The sequence below is a fragment of the Loxodonta africana genome, chromosome 6 (genome assembly GCF_030014295.1).
Source record: "Loxodonta africana isolate mLoxAfr1 chromosome 6, mLoxAfr1.hap2, whole genome shotgun sequence".
In the NCBI taxonomy this organism is placed as follows: Eukaryota; Metazoa; Chordata; class Mammalia; order Proboscidea; family Elephantidae; genus Loxodonta; species Loxodonta africana.
In genome coordinates, this window is record NC_087347.1 from 44545116 (window position 1) to 44565693 (window position 20578).

General features: G+C 36.8%; 1 protein-coding gene across 3 annotated transcripts in view; it reads right to left on the minus strand.

The window, feature by feature from the left end:
• Positions 1 to 113: 113 nt before the first annotated feature.
• STRADB (STE20 related adaptor beta) overlaps positions 114 to 20578 on the minus strand; it is a 31021-nt gene continuing 10556 nt past the window's right edge. The window contains exons 2-9 of one of the 3 annotated variants that reach the window (XM_023542358.2): positions 18744 to 18865; positions 17420 to 17528; positions 16109 to 16232; positions 14709 to 14880; positions 14307 to 14411; positions 13477 to 13721; positions 12753 to 12795; positions 114 to 12220 (exon numbers count right to left, since the gene is read on the minus strand). In XM_023542358.2, coding sequence (XP_023398126.1) covers positions 12077 to 12220; positions 12753 to 12795; positions 13477 to 13721; positions 14307 to 14411; positions 14709 to 14880; positions 16109 to 16232; positions 17420 to 17528; positions 18744 to 18809 — 1008 coding nt within the window. In that variant the 5' untranslated portion in view covers positions 18810 to 18865 and the 3' untranslated portion in view covers positions 114 to 12076. The remainder of the gene's footprint in view (positions 12221 to 12752; positions 12796 to 13476; positions 13722 to 14306; positions 14412 to 14708; positions 14881 to 16108; positions 16233 to 17419; positions 17529 to 18743; positions 18866 to 20578) is intronic. The other 2 variants (XM_003406135.4, XM_023542355.2) reach the window with 2 other exon arrangements.

Genomic DNA, 20578 nt, shown 5'->3' on the forward strand with positions numbered 1-20578 from the left:
TGAAAAATAAGCACTTTTGATGTAAATGTGTTTTTGTTTATAAGACCTTAGGGAACAAACACAGAAATACATATTCAGTTCATGTAAGATTTGCTTCCCAGCTCTTTCCTGTTTTCATTACGTAATAGTGTCTCAGACTTTCTAAACACTTGTTATGCTCTAAATGATGCTTGTGTGCTGTTTTCAGGTTTTTTATTTGTATTCATAGCTCTAGATCTCTTAACAATCTGCAATTCTTAAGGCCAATAAACCTTCCATTAATTTTAACATCATTTGACAGTGCAACTTTTTACACTATCATTAGAGATAACAAAGAACAGATGCCTAATTCCCAAGGCATTTTCTACCCTGGAGTGATTTTCTAACTCACTCCAAAAATTGCGAAGGGGTGTTTTTAATAAGACCAAACTCAAGAAACTGCATAAAATTGTAGAAATTGCACAAAATACAATTATTTAACTAAATCAACATAGGATTTAAATCAGAGACTTCTGAGAATTTGTTCTGTTTTTATCAAGTATCATATCTGGGTCTTGTTGAACTTTGCTCCATTCTTGAGAAGCTAACACTTCAATTTATAGAACTTTTGTCAGTTTCAATTTTTCTAAAAATCAGAAATATGATGGGGTTTAAATAGAATTGGCTGATGGAAAACAGAATTCCTGATTATTCATTCTATGGTATAATTATAGTAATTTTTTTATGGGGACCAAGAATTTCCAGTAATTTTCAAAGTGACCCTAACCAGGAAAACACAGATAACTTTAGATCTTTCCAATTGAAGGAATACAGTGTATTGGTTTCACTGGTGATGGAGCCAAGACTAAGAAGCCAAAAGGGAAGGTGAGGCAACCCAGAGATAAGCAAGACCAGGAAGTGCTACCCCACTCAGGTGGAAGGGACAGTAGGGAGAAATGGTGTTACCAGAGTTCTGAAGCCATAGGACAGAGAAGACACAGCTACTAGCAGGGATGCCACTACAAACGGGAATGTGAGAAGGGGCGAGAAATGCCGTGTTTCTTCCCTCCTCCTCCCGCCCTCTGATCTTATGCTATTCCCTCCTATTAGGCACACCCACCTGAAAACCAGGAAGAAGGGTGTGTGAAAAATGTAGTTTCCAGTGAAGCAAAGCAAGGGAAGAGTGTGGAAGTGGATTTGAGAGCAAATAGGCAATTCACCAACAGTACCTATGAGGAAAACCAATGATCTAGTTTCTTTCCATCTATTTCTTAGATGGAAAAATCTCAAATCCTTTTGCCTCATTAAATGTTTTTGTGTGCGTGTGAAAATATGCACCACATTTGCCAATTCAACAATTTCTACATGTATAATTCAATGACATCGATTACATTCTTCATGTTATGCAACCATTGTCACCGTCCTTTTCCAAATTATTATACTACCATTAACACAAACTCAATTCCCTAAGCAAAATCTTCTCGGCACCACCCCCTCCTCCCTGCCCATTCCTGGTCAACCACTAATAATTTTTGGTTCCTACATATTTGCTTACATCGTATATGTGAGACTTACCGTATTTGTCCTTTTATGACCGACTTAATTTGCTCAGCATGTTTTTAAGGTTCATCCATGTTGTGGCATGCATAAGGACTTCATTTATCCTTGTGGCTGAGTAACATTCCATGGTATATTTATACCATGTTTTGTTTATCCATTCATTTGTTGATGGACATTTCAGTTGTTTCCAGGTTTTGGTTATTGTAAAAAGTGCTGTAATGAACATTGGTGTACAGGTTTCTGTTTGTGCTCCTGCTTTCACTTCTTCTGGGTACATATCTAGCTTTGGGAACCGTCAAACCGTTTTCCACAGAGGCTGTACCATTTTACATTCCCAAGAACAATGGATTAGGACTCCTCATTAAACTTTTAATGGCAATATTGTGACACACAATGAGTTAAAAGTATCCCGTCATGGAAATCGCTCACATTTGCTTTGCAAAAGTCTTTTTTTTTTTTCTTATATATTTTATTCAAGGAACATTTCCTTAAGTATTTATTAAAGATCTACAATATGCCAGATACTTTGCTAAACACTGAGAATATAGTAGTGAATAAGACAATATTCTCAAGCAGTCCACAGTCTACTGGGGACGTAGACACAGAATTCTAATAGAGTTGTGAAAGTACAGGTGTTTTGACGGGAAAAGCACTATTGAAGCTCACAGGAAGGCACTTTAGCTAAGGCCACTGTGTTATTTTGGGTCCTTCCAGAAGCAGACACCAAGCACGATTAGACATATGGTAGGCAGAATAAAGGCTCCCTCCGAATGAGTATGTTCTAATTCCCGAATCCTGTGAATATGTTACCTGCAAAGGAACTTTGCAGCTGTGATTAAGGATCTTGAAATGGGGAAAGCTTTTGAAACTAAAAAGTGAGTTTAGCAAAGTCGCAGAACACAAACCCAATATAGAAAACTCACTTGTATTTCTGTATGTTAGCAACAAACAATTGGAGATTGATAAAAATAATACCATTTACAATATCATAAAATATGAAATACTTAAAAATAAATTTAACAAGACTTGTACAGTGAAAAGTGTAAAACATTGCTGAGATAAATTGAAGAAGACCTAAATAAACAGTATTTGCCCTTTTGTGAAGGAGCCCTGGTGGTGTAGTGGTTAAAGAGCTCAGCTGCTAACCAAAAGGTCGGCAGTTCAAATCCATCAGCTGCTCCTCTGAAGAAAGATGTGGCAGTCTGCTCCCATAAAGATGTACAGCCTTGGAAACCCTATGGGGCAGTTCTACTCCATCCTACAGAGTTGCTATGAGGTGGAATCAACTTGACAGCAGTGGGTTTAGTTTGGGTTTTGGTCCTGTTGTGACTAATTTATTTCAGAAGACAGTATTTTTACAATGTCAATTTCCCCTAAATTGGTCTATAGATTCTATGTAATCCCAATAAAAAACACCCAGTAGGCTTCCTCATAGAAATTGACAAATGATGCTAAAGTTTATATGAAAATGAAAACAATCTAGAATAGCCAAAATAATTTTGAAAACAATGAACACAGTTGGAGGATTTTCACCATTTGATTTTAAGATTTACTACAAAGTTATGGTAACTAATAAAATGTGGCATTTGTATATGGGTATACTGGTAGGGGCACTGGTGGTGCAGTGGTTGAAATGCTCAATTGCTAACCCAAAGTTCGGCGGTTAGAATCCACCAGCCACTCTGGGGGGTAAAGATATGGCAGTCTGCTTCCGTAAAGATTTACAGCCTTGGAAACCCCGTGGGGTGGCTATGAGGCGGAATCAAGTCGATGGCAGTGGATTTTTTTTTTTTTTTATACAGGTATATGGTATTGGTACACCGTTAAATAGATCATCTGAACAAAATGGAGTCTAGAATTAGAGCCACATTTTTTTAATCAGTAGCCCTGGTGGCACAGTGGTTAAGAGATTGGCGATAATCCAAAGGTTGGCAGTTTGAATTCACTAGCCCCTCCTTGGAAACCCTATGGGGGCAGTTCTATTCTGTTCTATAGGGTCGCTATGAGTCGGAATTGACTTGATGGCAAATGGGTTTTACAGGTTATATATAGTCAATTGATTTTTTAAAAAGGCACTAAGGCAATCCAATGGGGAAAGGATAATCCTTTCAACTAATGGTGCTGGAAAAACTGGCTATCCATATGCTAAAAGGGAAAAAAAAATCTTGACCCTTACCTCAAAATTAATTTGAAATGGATCACAGACCTGAATATAAGAGCTAAAACTATAAAACTTTTAGTGCAAAACAGAAGAAAATCTTAGTGGCCTTGGGTTAGGCAAAGGTTTCTTAAATAAGACACAAAAAAGCATGAACTAAAATAGAAAAAAAGTGGGTCCACTGGATTTCACCAAAATTAAAACCTTTCAGATCTTTAAAAGACACTGGTAAGAATATGAAAAGGTGAGTGACTGAGAAAATCCTTGCAAAACACATATTTGTTTCAAAAGAAAACCAAAAACCTTGTATTCCAGAATACCTGTTGCCATTGAGTCGATTCCGACTCAAAGGATAGTAGAACTTTCACACGGGGTTTCTAAGGCCGTCAATCTCTACAGAAGCAGACCCACATAGCTTTCTCCCATGGAGTACCTGGCAGGTTTGAACCACCACTCTTTCCGTTAGCAGCCCAGAGCTTAACCACTGTACCACCAGGGCTCCTTTGTATTCTGGAATCTATAACATTAAAAAAAAAAATTTACAACCCTGTAAGAAAACACACCACCCAACAGAAAAACAGGCAAAATGTTGAACAGACCCTTCAACAAAAAAGATACACAAATGATAAATATGCTCATGAAAAGTTAGGAGAATGAAAATTAAAACCACGAGATATCACTACAAACCCACTAGAGTGGCTATAATAGAAAAGAATGACAGTATCATATATTAGCAAGAACGTGGTACAACTAGAAATCTCATACATTGCTGGTGGAAACATAAAATAGCACAGACACTTTGGAAGATAGTTTGGCAGCTTCTTTATATCTAAACATACATTTATGAGTCACTATATGACTCAGCAATTCCACTCCCAGAGAAATTAGAACACATGTCTATACAAAGTCTGTACCCAAATGTTCCTACAGCTTTATTCATAATAGCCCCAAACTAGAAACAACTCAAATGCACATTAACTGGTGAATGGATTAAATAAACTATGGTATAACTACCACAAGGGAATATTCAGCAATAAAGAGGAATGAACAAGTAATACATGTAGCAATGTGGATGGACTGAAGTGAAAGATACATAAAATCCATTGCCATACAGTTGATTCCGACTGATAATGACTCTATAGGACAGAGTAAAACTGCCCCATAGGGTTTCCAAGGCTGTAATCCTTACGAAAGCACACTGCTACATCTTTCTCCTGTAGTGTGGCTGGTGGGTTCGAACCGCCAAAATTTTTGCTAATAGCTGAGTGCTTAATCACTGTGCCACCAGGGCTCCTTGAAGTGAAAGATAGTAGGCACGCACACACACACACACACACACACACACACAAAATACCTCATACTGCATAATTCAATTTGGATCAGGTAAAATTATAGCGACACAAAGCAGATGAGTGGTTGTCAAGGGGCCATGGAATTGAGGAGAAGAGATTTATTCAGGGGGGCATAAGAGAACATCTTGTGGTGATGGAAATGTCCTGTATCATGATTATGGTGGTTACATGACGTATATATTTGTCAAAACTCATCAAATTGTACACTTAAAATTGGTGAATTTTGTTGCATGCAAATTATACTTCAATAAAGCAAGGGGAAAATAATGTGGAAAATGGAAAAGGAGAAATAGGAGGAAAACCAGGAAGATAATTGTATCCTAGAAGACCAGAGAGGACTTAAAGGAGCAAGGAGTGATCAACAGTGTCAAATGTCCAGAGGAGTAAAATAAGGAGAAGGCTGAAAATTGATCTGATTAGCAACAAGTTGGTCATTAGTGATCTTGGCAAAAGCATGTTTCTGTGTAGTGGCAGGGGAGGACCAGGTTGCAGTGAATAGATTTAGGAAATGAGAAAGCAACATAGGTATGAACTATTTTTTTCAAGTTTCCTAACAGGACTTCTGGAGAGCTGTTTGCTCTACTTTATCCACTCCTCATTCTCCCCATCCCGTTCTGTGCCCCAAGAGATTGACTTTGCTTGTGGATGCTTCTGGTTGGTTTGGTAAGTGCTAGCACAAGGAGGAAGGAGAAGTTGGCTTATTTATTTTCTTGGCTCCCTCTACTTGCTGGCTTGGCTTGTGTTGGTTTCATCCTCTTTCAAAGGCCACAACTCATATATCAAGCAGTGCTTTTCATCAGCCACTCTCAAGATGTTCCAGTAAGTACGCCATTCCTTTGGCTTAAACAAGAGGTAATAATGTTTTCTCACTAATCTTGGCCCCCAGGTATTATATACCAAGCTCTCTTCAGTTAGCCAGTTTGAATGCATCATCTATTTTCTATTGTATTGGGCCTCCGGCTAATATATTTATTGGTATCACAAGTGGCTCCATGAAATAGAGCCCCAAAATGGGATCAGGAGTTGGCCTGCTCATATATCTGCTGGATCACTACACAAGAATTATAAAATATTGTTGAGAGAAATTAAGGAACATAAGTAAATGGAGACATGCCATATTCATAGTTGTTGTTAGATGCCATCCAGTCATCTCCAATTCAGAGAGACCCTACGTATAACAGAACAAAATGTCACCCAGTCCTGCACGTTCCTCACAATAGTAGGTATGTTTGAGTCCATTGTTGCAGCCACTGTGTCAATCCATCTCGTTGAGGGTCTTCCTCTTTTTTGCTGACCCCCTACTTTACCAAGCATGATGTCCCTCTCCAGGGATTGGTCCCTCCTGATAATATGTCCAAAGTAAGCAAGATGAAGTCTTGCCATCCTCCCTTCCAACGATCATTCTGGCTGTACTTCCTCCAAGACAGATGTTTGTTCTTCTGGTGATCCATGGTATATTCAGTATTCTTTGCCAACATCATAATTTAAATGCATCTTCAGTCTTTTTCATTGTCCAACTTTTGCATCCATATGAGGCAATTGAAAAGTCTATGGCTTGGGTCAGGGGCACCTTAGTCATCAAAGTGATATCTTTGCTTTTTAACACTTTAGAGAGATCTTTCGCAGCACATTTGCCCAATGCAATATGTTGTTTGATTTCTTGACTGCTGCTCCCGTGGACATTGATTGCTGATCCAAGTAAAATGATATCCTCGACAACTTCAGTATTTTTTTCGTTTATCGTGATGTTGCTTATTGGTCCAGTCGTGGTTGAGGTGTAACCCATACTGAAGGCTGTAGCCTTGGATCTTCATCAGTAAATGCTTTAAGTCCTCTTCACTTTCAGCAGGCAAGGTTGTGTCATTTGCATATTGCAGGTTGTTAATGAATCTTCCTCCAATCCTGATGCCACATTCTTTTCATATAGCCTATCTTCTCAGATTTGCTCAGTGTACAAATTGAATAAGTATGGTGAAAGGATACAACCCTGATGCACACCTTTTCCGATTTCAAACCATGCAGTATCCCTTTCTCTGTTCAAATGACTGCCTCTTGATCTATGCACAGGTTTACGGAAGACACAAAAAATTAAAGATGAATTCTTCCAAAACTGATCTAAAGAGTCAAGGCAATCCCAATCAAAATCCTAATAGGTTTTTTTTTTTTGATGTAAACTGACAAGCTCATTCTAAAAATTATAATGAAATGTAAAGGAGTAAGAATAGTTAAGATAGTCTACAATACAAAGGACAAAGGAATACAACCAATTATTCTACTAGTAATTATTCTACTAGTATAAAAGCGATTTTTCCATCCATATGCTGTCTACAAGAGATAAATCTTAGGCCCCAGGAAACAGACTGAAAATGAAAGGACAGAAAAGAATAATTCATGCAAATAGTAACCAAGAGAGAGCAGGGATGGCCCTATGAATATTAGACAAAATAGATTTTAATCCTTTGCAGTCCCAATTATTTTCTCCTTTGAATTTTTTGTTGATGCTATGTGTTTTCACTAATGGAAAGCACACTGCTTGAAGGACCAATTCAGATTTTTTTGTTGAGTTATGGATTTTGATACCCATTACCTGGGATCACCCAAGTCTTAGCGAATACTGGACGTAGTAAATTCTACTGATATGAGCCAATGATAAAAAAATTTTTTTTTAATTTGTTGCAAATTTGCAAAACTTGAGGTAAAACACAAAGGCACCTAGCAATGACTATACATTTTATTCTAGTCTCCTTCTTTATTATTTTTCATAAAATTTTTCAAAACATGGTACAATGCACTCTTCTTTACTGCAAAAGCATTACAGCCCAAATAAATAAAGCCAAGGGATTTTTTTTTTTTTCAATCTCAGGAAAATTACCACTACAATGCATTCTTCATTACTACAAAAGCAGTACTGACAGGCCAAATAAATAAAGGAATTTGAATTTCAGGAAAATTACCACTACTATGTATTCTTCATTATAACAAAAGCAGTACTAACAGCTAAGAAGCAGAAACAGCTGCCCTGGAATACCGCAGAACTGCTCATAGCAGTGCATTATAGCTGCTACACTTGGAAGTAATGATTGGGCCCTGATATAGGGTCACTATGAGTTGGAATTGACTTGACGGCAATGGGTTTGGGTTTAATGAATGCAGGGTAAGAATAACTTGTAGAAGTCTGAGTCTCTTGAGAAGCACCACTGCAATGCATTATTCCTCATTGCAAAGGCATTACATACTGTTCAAAAGCTAGAAAGGGAGGAAGCCAGTAATACCTGGAAGCAATGAATGGCATCAGGGAGAAAATGGCCACTATGACCAAATGAAGACGGGAATAGCTTATTCCTGTGATAAGTACATTCTCATGAGAACATAGTAACTGGGAAACAAAGTGAGGAGGCTTATCTCATAAAGGTAAACCTGTCAAAAGTTTAGGAAATTCACACATCCAGGAGACATCACCTAAGACAATGATCAATCTACCCAAAATTAGGCTCCAACTCAGGGTTCTTGAGTTTCATGCATTTCAAGGCTCCCACCTTGATGCTAAACGTGTTAAAATTGTGCTACCTCCTTCCCAAAGAACTCCAAAGGCATAAAAAGTGGTTGGGATACCATATGTACCACAAGGCAGAAAAGGGTTAAGTCAAAATCTGTTACAAGAGGCAAACCAAAAAAACCTGTTGCCACCCCGTTGATTCCAACTCACAGTGACCTTACAGGGCAGAGTAGAACTGTTCCACAGAGTTTCCACAGAGCAACTGGTGGATTTGAATTGTTTACCTTTTGGTTAGCAGCCATAGCTCACTGTAGCTGTTAACCACTGTGCCACCAGGGCCCCATAAGAGGCAAAGAAAGGCAAACTATAATGATAAGAGGGTCAGATGAATTCATCAAGAAGCTATAACAGTTATAAATATGTATACACCTAACATCAGAGCTGCAAAATACATGAAGCAAACACTGACAGGGCTGAAGTGAATAACAGACAACTCTACAATAATAGCTGGAAACTTCCATACACAACTTTCAATAATGGATAGAATACTTAGAAGATTAGTAAGAAAACAGAGGACTTGAACAACACTATAAACCAACAGACCTAATAGAACACTCCACCCAACAACTGAACGATACACACTCTTCTCCAGTGCACATGGGTCATTCACCGGGATATATCATGTGCTAGGTCACAAAACAAGTCTCAAGAAATTTTAGAAGTTTGAAATCATACAAAATTTCTTCTCTGACCACATATGAATGAGACTAAAAATTGCAGAAGGAAAACTGGAAAACACACAAATATGTGGAAATTAAACAACACACTATTAAATAACCAATGGAGCAAGGAAGAAATCAACAGAGAAATTAAAAATGCTTAGAGTCGAATGGAAATGAAAACATATACCAAAACCCATGGAATGCAGCAAAGGCAGTGTTCAGGTGAAAATTTACAGTAATAAATACCTACATCAAATAGCCTAACTCTTCAACTTGAGGAACTACCATATTTTTACACAAATAACATGCACCTTCTATGTTTGTTTGTCAACTGAGCCCTCCTTGCAAGGTATTTTCACAAGTGCTGCTGCTATGCCAATTTTTTTACATGTTGCTGTAAAAAAAATTAGCATAGTGCACTTACAAAAATACGCTGGGAGGGAGGGCACAGTTGGCAAACAAATGTAGAAAGGGTTCATTATTTGCATAAAAATAAGGTAGACAAAGAAAAGCAAACTAAGCCTAGAGCTACCAAAAGAAGGAAATAACAAAGATCAGAGCAGAAATAACCAAAATAGAGAACAGAAAAACAATAGAACCAATAAAACCAGATGTTGGTTTTTTGAAAAGATCAATAAAATTGACAAACCTTTAGCTAGACTGAAAAAAAAAAGGAGAGAAGTTGAAAATAACTAAGATAAGAAATGGGGACATTAAAACTGACCCAATAGAAAGACATATTATAAAGCTGTAATAATTGTGACAGTATGGCACTGAAAAAAATGTTTTAAAAATTACAGAACCAAGTTCAGAAACAGACATACACATGTACGAATATTTGAATTATGACAAGTGTTACTACAGAGCATTAGGAAATAGATGGCCTTTTCAGTGAATATCGCTGGTCAGTTCACAGCCATATAGAAAAGGCTGAAACTTGATCTCTTCATCTCACACACACACACACACACACACACACACACACACGTCAATCCCAGGTGGATTGTACATCTAAATGTGAAAGACAAAGTAATAAAGCCCTAGAAGATAATTTAAGAAAATATTTTTGAAAACCAAAGCTATTTCTTTTTTTTTTTTTAATTATGCCATAGGTGAAAGTTTATAAATTAGTTTCTCATTAAACAATACACAAATTGTTCTGTAACACTGGTTGCCAACCCTGTGATATGTCAACACTCTCCCCTTCTCCATCCTTGGTTCCCTGTTTCCATTTGGCCAGTTTCGCTGTCCCTTTCTGCCTTCTCATCTTTGCTTTTGGGCTGTTGTGTCTGTTTAGTCTCAAATACATGACTGAACTATGAAGCACTTTCCTCATGTGTGTTATTGACTGCCCTGTAGGCCTGTCTAATCTTTGGCTGAAGGGTGAACCTTGGGTGTGTCTTCAGTACTGAGTTAAAATGGTATCTGAGGGTCATACTCCCAAGGTCTCTCCAGTCTCTTTGAGACCAGCAAATGTGGGGTTTTTTTTTTGTGTATGATTTTGAATTTTATTCTACATTTTTCTTCCACTCTGGTTCAGGACCCTCTATCGTGATTCCTCTCAGAGCAGTCAGTGGTGGTAGCTGGGCACCATCTGGTTGTTCTAACTATTTCTTAAACAGGACTGAAAAAGAAGAAATATAATGAGAAAGATTGATAATTTGGGCTAGATTAAAATTAAGAACTTTTGTTGATCAAAAGACATCACTAAAGAGGCTGGGAGAAGATACTTGCAATACATACAGCCAATAAAGTGCATGTATCCAGAATATATTTAAAAAATTAATAAAAACATAAAGAATCCAAGAGAAAAATCGGTAACAGAATCAAAGAGCTAGATCATGAAAGATGATATTCAAATGGCCAATAAACATGAATAGGATTGTGTTTCAAATGCCTATTAATATGTGTATTATTTGTCTCATCGGTTTTAGTATTTTCAAGACAATCATCTTTAAATAACTTTTATTGCCATGTTAAATAAGATTGTACCCAGCGAAAAAATCTGAGGTAGGCCGGGATTTACTACAGCTGAAACTGCATACTTTTTGAGACATAACATCTCTCTTTTGATAAGGTAATACCATCAATTAGGATCTGTGCTTTAAATCTGTCAAGTCATACAGGGAAATAAATAAAAGCATAAACTCAATTCAATAAATCTTTATTGAGCTCCCACAGGGTGCATGGATTTAGGATTGATAATGTACATAGAAAAGTGTTACTTTAACTAGCCCCTTTTTAAAAAAAAGCAAATTATAACTTCTCTATGTATTTCAAGTGAATCATTTGATGTGAGTGAGGCTCAGTTTGACATTACCGTAAGTATTAATAGAAGAAACAGGAAAGTATAAACGTTTTCCCTTCTACCAAACAGAGTTTGGTGCCAAGATAAACTAGCCTGTTGGTCTAACAATAGCTGATCATACAGGCTAGAGAACCTGGAAGAAAAAGATGTACTTGGAAGCACTGTCCTCCGAGGGCTCATTCCCCTGAAGGCAGCAAACTGCTGAAGAAATCAACTGGCTCAAAAGTTATACTGAAAAAAATCAAGAGAGGAGTTAGTCACAGCTTGGGAAAACAATTCAAGAATAGAAGACACTACATTAATAATTCTGAAGTTTCCCTGGAGTTGTGATAGCACTCTGAACTAAGCAAAGGAGCTATAAGCTCAGGCCCCTTTGGATGGAAGTGCTTTAAAATGATAAGATTCTCCAGTGCGCCAACTGTATTTTCAAGTATAATTCTGGTATTTGTACCTAACAATACAGAAGAAAAAGCAGCAAGGAGAAAATGTCAAGTATATAGGACGTAAAATGATTTGGCAGCCCTAGAATTCCCAGTTTGAGTCTTTTTCTTCAGGAAAAATACATTCTGGCTCGGTCCAAGGTAACACAGGAGGCACTGCTACTGATGGCTTGTTATAAACAGGAGGCAACAGTGAGAGTATTGAATCCTGGCTTTGTTCTTTCATCTGTTAAAGAAATTTAAAATAAGGCTACTGGTACATAAATTCAATACATTAGGTTTTTTTTGTTTGTTTGTTTTTGTAATAAATAATGTTTAAAGAAAATCATGTTAAAAGTGTTTAAAATTTTCTTTGGGTATTCTTCCCAAAGATGGCTTTGATTCTGGTCATCTGAAAACAGGAAGAGGTAAGAATCAAATAAAGTGATGTTTATCAGAATTATTTTGTCCTTTCACCATTTCTGACCAATACAGAAAAATCAAATGTTTTTAAAATTAATAAAAATATAATGAGGCTACAGTAACACATGATGACACTCCAGTTTGTTTTTGCTCATTTTGTTGCGTTATTGTGCAGAATCGAAATATTGTAGGAAGTTAAAAATTGAGCTACCAGAAGAGTTGTTTTTAGCTTTATTTTGTAAGAAAGTTATTATTAAGAATCTTGGTAATCTGAAGGTCTCATTAAGTCAACGCAATTAAGTAATTATTTTATAGTATTTAAACACATCTAGACAACAGAAGATAGATTAGCTCACCTGTTTAAAGAATACATGGGACAATAAACTGCTTGCTGATGGTCTGAAATTTTAAAAAAAAATTATAAAAGAATAGAACCACATATTAGAATGTAGATTTTAAGTGTAAAACTAAATTAGAAAATAAAATTTATAGCTATAAAGCCCAATACTAAAACATTAAAAGGAAAAAGAATATTACATCAGGAAGCCCAATTCTCAGATTCAATCTTAACTAACGGGAAGAATTCATTCTAAAGGTATCCTTCAATTAATCCACACCCAAACATTTACTGGGCATTCATTAGACACTAAGAGGCTGAAAAAAGATAAATGAGACACACCTTGTTTTCAATAATGCTAACACTAATATATACTTATAATAATGATTTATATTATTATAGTTGCAGCAATTTACATTTTTATACTGCTTGGAAGTTTCCAAAATGTTTTAACATAATATAGTAATTATGTCTAGAAAGATTAAGTGACTTTTACAAGGTGACTTGGCTAGCAACTGGGATAACTGTGACTGGACCCAAGTTTTCTGACTTTGAATCAAGTGTTCTTCCTATCTCCTCATTGTCTCTACTTGCTTTTAGCTTTGATATTTTCTAGATTAGACTATCATTTTTTGACCAAAAGATTAATAAAAGATTTCAATTACTCTGGAAGGGCAATATCAGAAAGTTTCTATAAGATATACAACACATATGTTTTGTGTTGCTTAAAGGCAAAATATTACCTTTTCTCAGGATCTTGTTGCAAACAGAGTTGTACCAAGTTGAAGAAGGCAGGAGAGAAACTTTTTGAGGATGGCGTCTGCAGTCTGTCACTGTTCACTGTGCGAGTGCCACTGGACACAAGTACACTTTCTCCAATCCCAGAGTCTATACCTGATCGGGAATTTTTCATTCTGGATTCTGACTGAGGGAAAATACTGACATCCAATGGGCTATAAGGAGGACCTTTCAGTTTCTGTAACAGCATCTAAAACAAAGAATATTTTCCTTCAATGCCTTTTTGGCAAAATACTATAATCAACAACAAAGATCCTAATAGTATACAGCAGAAATTACCTGCAGTAAAAGAGATCTTCTGAAAGAAAATTAGTAGTTTAGGGATTTTAGTAGATGTTATGGATTGTTGTGTCCTCCAAAAAGATATGCTAAAGTCATAAATCCTAGTACCCATGAATATGACCTTGTTTGGAAATAAGGTATTTGAAGATAGATCAGTTAACATGAGGTCACACTGGAGTAGGGTAGGTCATAATCCAATCTTAGTGCTGCCCTTACAAAAGAAGAGAATGGACACAGAAAGACAGACACAGGAGGGGAAAATGCCATGTGTCCTGTAGCTGCAAGCCAAGGAATGCCTGGAGTTACCAAAAGCTCAGAGAGAGGCATGGAAGATTCTCCCTCAAAGTCTTGGAAAGAATCAACACAGCCAATACCCTGATCTCAGGCTCCCACCCTCCAAAACTGTGAGATAATTAATTTCTGTTCTTAGAAACCACCCAGTTTGTGATATTTTGTTACAGCAGCACTAGGAACTTAATACAGTAGCATTTACCTGAGTCCTGTGCATGTCCTGGAAAGGTACCCGCCCACTGGCTAATTCACATGCTGTAATCCCAACACTGTAAATATCTGACTTCACATTATATCCATGTAAATCCTGTAGAGATACACAATTAATTTGAAGTCCTTTAGTGTAAATACAATTTTTAAATGTGCTCTTTTAATAAATGAACAACAATGGGAAAAAAAAAAAAACCCTAAGAGACAAATTAAGATATATCTAATGTATGGTATATATTTTAAAAGTCCTATCAGGATATTTTTGACAAGAAAAAGGAAAATGTCTCACAGTAGGTTATACACCAATCTGAATATAAGGGCATGATTGTCCTTTAATGAAACTGAGAAGACACTTGAGACGCACAGACAACCCAATGTAACGGCCACATCTGACCTGTCTCAGTAGTTCTGGACTCAGCCACGGCTGCACTGATGTGCTGAACTGTGGGAAATCATACACAGCCCTATGCCTCTGTCCGTGCTTAACCAAACTATGCAGATGGGACAGGCCAGAGAGGGTCACTAGGCCATCACCAGAAATGAGGATATGGCTGGCTTTAATACTCCTAGAACAAAAAGAAACAATCCTAAATACTAGGAAATTGGCCAATGATGAAAGAATAAAACTCTAGTCAGAACAAACCTGTTATTCTCTTAGAAATTAAATATTCTTTATAAAATAGCAGTACACTGCTATATATATATGGGAAGCATCCAAGGAATTAAGAAATTCTTTCAGCTATTTAACATAGCATTAGAACAAGGAAAAATAAAACTGAAAGCTACATGTTTAGAATTGATAAGATTTTTCAAACAAGTAACAGAATCAAATTATTAATTATACTATTTTAGGATGCTGTTACAAAATACCTAAGGAGAAGTCTATAAAAGTTACTTAAATAATATTTGAAGCACGAGGTCATAATTTAAAGTTAAATGCAATGCTATCCAATAAAAGACAGCCTCTCTGAATAGCATCATTTATAAAGATATGTCTTATAAAAATTTTTTCTTAGTCAAATAAATTATAAAAGAGCTTTGTTTATTTCATCTAAAACAATGAACCTGGAAACTAAGAGGGTGCGGTGGCCAATAGTCTGGGAAAGTATAATAAAACCTCGATTAATTAGAGCACAATCTGTCGGAAATCCTCAGTTAACCAGAATGCTGTTGAAAACATCAACAAAAAGCTTTAAGAAGACTGAAACAAACAATAAGAAAACAAGCTTATCTAAAAGCAACTTAATTAAGAAGCAAAACAAGGTTTTGGTATATCTTAGAACAGCACTGTTTTTAACATTCAGCCAATTACTTCTGCATCTACAATTTGGTAACAAGACGATATTTAGTATAATAAGCTCAAGGTGCTGCAAAATATTTAAGAAATCAAAGAAAGGTTTAATTATAACGTGTACATACAAATATAATATAAACCTAAAGCAGATAAAGAAACTTTTTATTTGCTTACAAAAATTGGCTACCTAGGATCCCATTCCCTACAGTTTATACCCTGGGCAGGCTATGACATCTCTCATTAGGTTGAAGGTTGAGGGTAGGCACCCACCCCAGCACCCGGCACAGTGCTTGGCACAGAGGAGGTGCTCTGAATCTTCCTGGTGAATGAACATAAAACGTCAGCAACCAATGCACCTTCTGGCCTCTTCCTTCTTCAATCTTTGTTTCTGAGCCGGCTATCCTGCCTCTCTAACACTCAGCTGTGCCTTCCTAAAAATTCTCTAAAAGATTTCTTCTCTTAAAATTCTTTTATTTTGTAAAATACAAATAAGTAATTACCTGTGAATATAGCCATTTTGGTGCAGATAGTTCAACCCTGTCACTGCTCCAAAGAGGATGTTTCTTATTAAAGTTTCACTCATTCCTTCAGGAAAATAAGTCTTCAAGAGTTGACTTGCTGAACCTGAAAGAAACCCCTCAAATCTTTAGATGAACACTGAAAGTAATTTTGCTTCCAGCTATGCTTTAAATGTTCTTTTCAACCTACAAACACACACACACACACACACCTGTTAATTTTTGGAGTCTAATTACTTTCTTACGCAAAGGTAATTTTCCTTCGAGAATCCTTAAAAAGATTTTTTCTAATGATTCCCTAGAGATTTTAAGAGTTATCAACTTTTCAATATGACTTAATACATAGTGTGTGCATTTTTAATTCAGAGTCAATTCGTAAAAACTGTCTTACAAATCAAAGCTCTAAAATCCATTCATTCGACACATTTAGTGAACCCCATTATGTGCAAAAAAAAATTTTTTTTTTTTTTAATTTTGTGCTAGGTATTATGTGAGCACTGCGGATAGCAAAATGAAAAATACAAACATGATCCCAGCCCTCAAGAAGCTCAACTCCAGTGAGGGAAGATAGGCACAGATGCTTACAATGCCGTGAAATGACTTTACAATGCAATGAGGGAGACAGGCACAGACGTTTACAATGCCGTGAAATGACTTTACAATGCGGTGAGGGAGACAGGCACAGAGGCTTACAATGCCGTGAAACGACTTTACAATGCAGTGAGAGAGACTGGCACAGAGGCTTACAATGCAGTGAAATGACTTTACAATGCAGTGAGGGAGACAGGCACAGAGGCTTACAATGCAGTGAAATGACTTTACAATGCAGTGAGAGAGACTGGCACAGACGCTTACAATGCCGTGAAATGACTTGACAATGCAGTGAGGGAGACAGGCACAGATGTTTATGATGCCGCGAAATGACTTTACAATGCAGTGAAAGAGAGACAAGAGACTGTGCACAGGAGGAAAACACTACCACTGCCTGAAAAATAATGGTAGCTCTCTACTGACAGAATAAGGAAACCAAGGGAGTAGAGACAGCTTGGGCAAAGGCACAGAATGCTTGGAGAAGCAGTGATGGTTTCACTGATCGTCATATACATTCTACGCTTTTGTGAAAAATAAAATTCAACATGATCCAGAAATAGAAATATGCCATGAAATCTAAAATTGGCCATTATATTTATAAATTAAAAGTAATAAACTATAAATTTAAGATCTCACCCACCCTTAGAATTACAGCATCCGTGCTGAACAATGAGTTATTTTATCTAAAACCAGTTTCCTTACCATAGGCCATAAATGGAGAAATAACCCAAAGCCAGCTGCCAACAGTGAAAACTGTCCAATAAGTTGTAACATTGGGGTGCCGGAACAAGTGGGATAGAATTAGTGATTTCTAGGATAGACACAGAAGAGACAAGGCATTTAAAAACAATCCTTTGTTTCCTTTATGATGAATAACAGTAGTAGTGATGGCTGGTACTCAGTGAGAGCTTATTAGTACTAAGCACTCTTCTTACTGCTTTCAGCCCTCTAAACCTCACAACCGCTACATGAAACATGAGATATTCTTATTCCCACGTTACAGAAGTGGAAGCTTAGAAATAAGTTAGAAAACTTGTCTAGGAGCATGGAGTTAATAAGTGGAAGAGAGCTGTGAACTCAGTTTGATTCCAAAGGCCATGCTCTTAATAAGTATACTATGTTCTTACTATAGACAAATTTAAAAATACATAAAAATAAAAGATAAAGTTGTTTCTAACAGAGATGAACACAGTTATATCACAGAGAACCACTGTTAACATTTTGGTGTAGTTTTTTCCAGTCTTTTTTCCTGTGCATATGTATGTGCACATACAAATATTTACAAAATTGGACAATGTTGAAACAATATCCTTTCCCTCTTTATATCAAAAAGGATTAGTGGCACTAAAAGTGGTATTATAATATTCTTGAAATGCGATTCTGGTAAAATTTATCAATTTAATTTTGTTTAATTGGATGAAAAACAAAATGTTTGCTTTTGTTTTTTCTACTTTTCCTATATGATTATTTGTGACTGGACTGACTGACTAGTAGTGTTGTGAATATCCAGACTAGCGTTCTGGTATGGTATTCATTTGAAGGAATTAATACTCATTACTGTAGAGTCAATTCTGACTCATAGTGACCCTATAGGACAAAGAACTTCCCTGTAGGGTCTCCAACGCTGTAAATCTTTACAGAAGCAGATTGCCACATCTTTCTCCTGTGGAGCAGCTGGCGGGTTCAAACTGCTAACCTTTCAGTTAGCAGCCAAGTGCTCTAACCACTGTACCACCAGGGCTCCTTAAAGGACTTAATAGTAACTATTAATTCCTAGTTTATTAATTCCTTATTAATAGTAGTTACTAACAGGCACCTAAAATTTGAACACATTTATCTTTTCATGTAATAGATTTGGCTTCCAAGTATTCTTTCCAATTCTACAACTGCATGTTAATTAGGAAGAAGAAATTTACCTTTTGCTAACAGAAAGAAGCATTACAAATTTGGGGAAAAAGTTTTTAGAGATGTAGTTTCTTCAAATAGATGTTACATTAAATGTATTTTTTTTTTTTTGTATTGTTACCTGTAAAGCTTTTAGGCGTTCATCAGTGCAGTTTTCCAGATTTGTAATTTTTACAGTCACCAACATTCCTGTAGGAGTGTGCCTTGCAAGGTGGACAGAAGTCAAGTTGTCAAATCCTCTTCCTGTAACCAGACATAAAACTCATGTTAGCAAGCATAAAAGAAAATAATGAGAATTTAGACTTGATCAAAATCAAAAACTTCTGCTCTTCAAATGACACTGTTAAAATGAAAATGCAGGCCACTGGTTGGGAGAAAGCATTCACAATACATATGACAAAACACTTCTATACAAAACATATAAAGAACTCTTAACTCTATAATAAGATGACAAACATTTCAGTTAAAAAAATTAGGCAGAAGATTGAATATAAAAAAAAAAATTATACAATCACAAAAAAAGATAGCCACTAAGCACCTGGAAAGATGTTCAACACAGAGAAATACAAGCGAAAACCACAATGAGACACCACTACACCCCTATTTTAATGACTAAAACTTGATAAACAAATTGTGATATACTCAAACAATGGAATGCTATTCAGCAAACCCCCACCCTGCTCCCAGTTCCGGTAACCACTGATCTGACTTTTGTCCCTTGAGCTTTGCCTGTGTCATATAAACACAATCATAAAGAATGGAGCCTTTTGTGTCTGGCCTCTTTTACTGAGCCTAACGCTTTTGAGATTCATCTATGTTGTTGTATGTATCAGTAGTTAGTTTCTTTTTATTGCTGAATAGTAACCCATTGTTTGGATATAAAACCTGTTGCCATCAAGTTGATTCTGACTCATAATGGCCATATAGGAGTCGGATTCCGAGTCACACTCACCCTCTAGGACAGAGTAGAACTGCCCCACAGGGTTTCCAAGGAGCGGCTGATGGATTCCAACTGCCAACCTTTGGGTTAGCAGCTGAGCTCTTAACCCCTGTGCCGCCAGGGCTCCTGTATGGATATACCGCAACTTAATTATCCATTCACAAGTTGATGGACACTTAGGTTTTTTCCGGTTTTTGGTGACTATCAACAAAGCCACAAGAAACATTCCTGTACAGGTCTTTATGCAGACATATGTTTTCATATCTCTTGGCAAAACCGAAGAGATAGGATTACTTGGTCATATGGTAAATACATATTTAACCTTATAAGAAGTTGCTAAACTGTTTTCGAAAGTGACTCAACCATTTTGTATTCCTACAGGAAACGTGAGAGAGCTATAGTTGCTCGATACACTCACCAGCATTTGGTATTGTCACTTTTTTAAAATTTGAAACATCTACTCTAGAGTGGCATCAATTAATAGCCCAGCCCACTGCCAATAGGTACCTAATAAATAAGCCCTGGTGGCACAGTGGTTAAGAGATTAGCTGCTAACCAACAGGGGCAGTCCTACTCTGTCCTACATTGTCGCTATGAGTCAGAACTGACTCGATGGCAACTTTTTTTTTCTTAATGTTAGTTGTTTCCACAGTCACCAAATTATGTCAGTTTTATCTTTGAAATGAAATTAATTTTAAATTCACCCCATCCTCTCCAATGTCACCACCACTGCCTTAGGCAGTGGGGGCAGGAAGAAAGAATCTGAACTTCTAAACACATCAAAAGAAGCCCTTCACAGCCTGCCTTCCCACCACTGCCTACTGTCTTCTTGCTCCCGCCTCTACTCATAGGAACTACATGATATTCCCCCACTAAGCAGCCTTCCTCAGTCATTTACTGAAGTAAACTTTTTTTTTTTTGGATTGGTATTATCTGAACCTCCTTTCCAAGTTTGAGGAATTTAGCACCATATGGTATTTTAGAAATGGCCGGATTCTTGTTCTCCCTGACCCTGG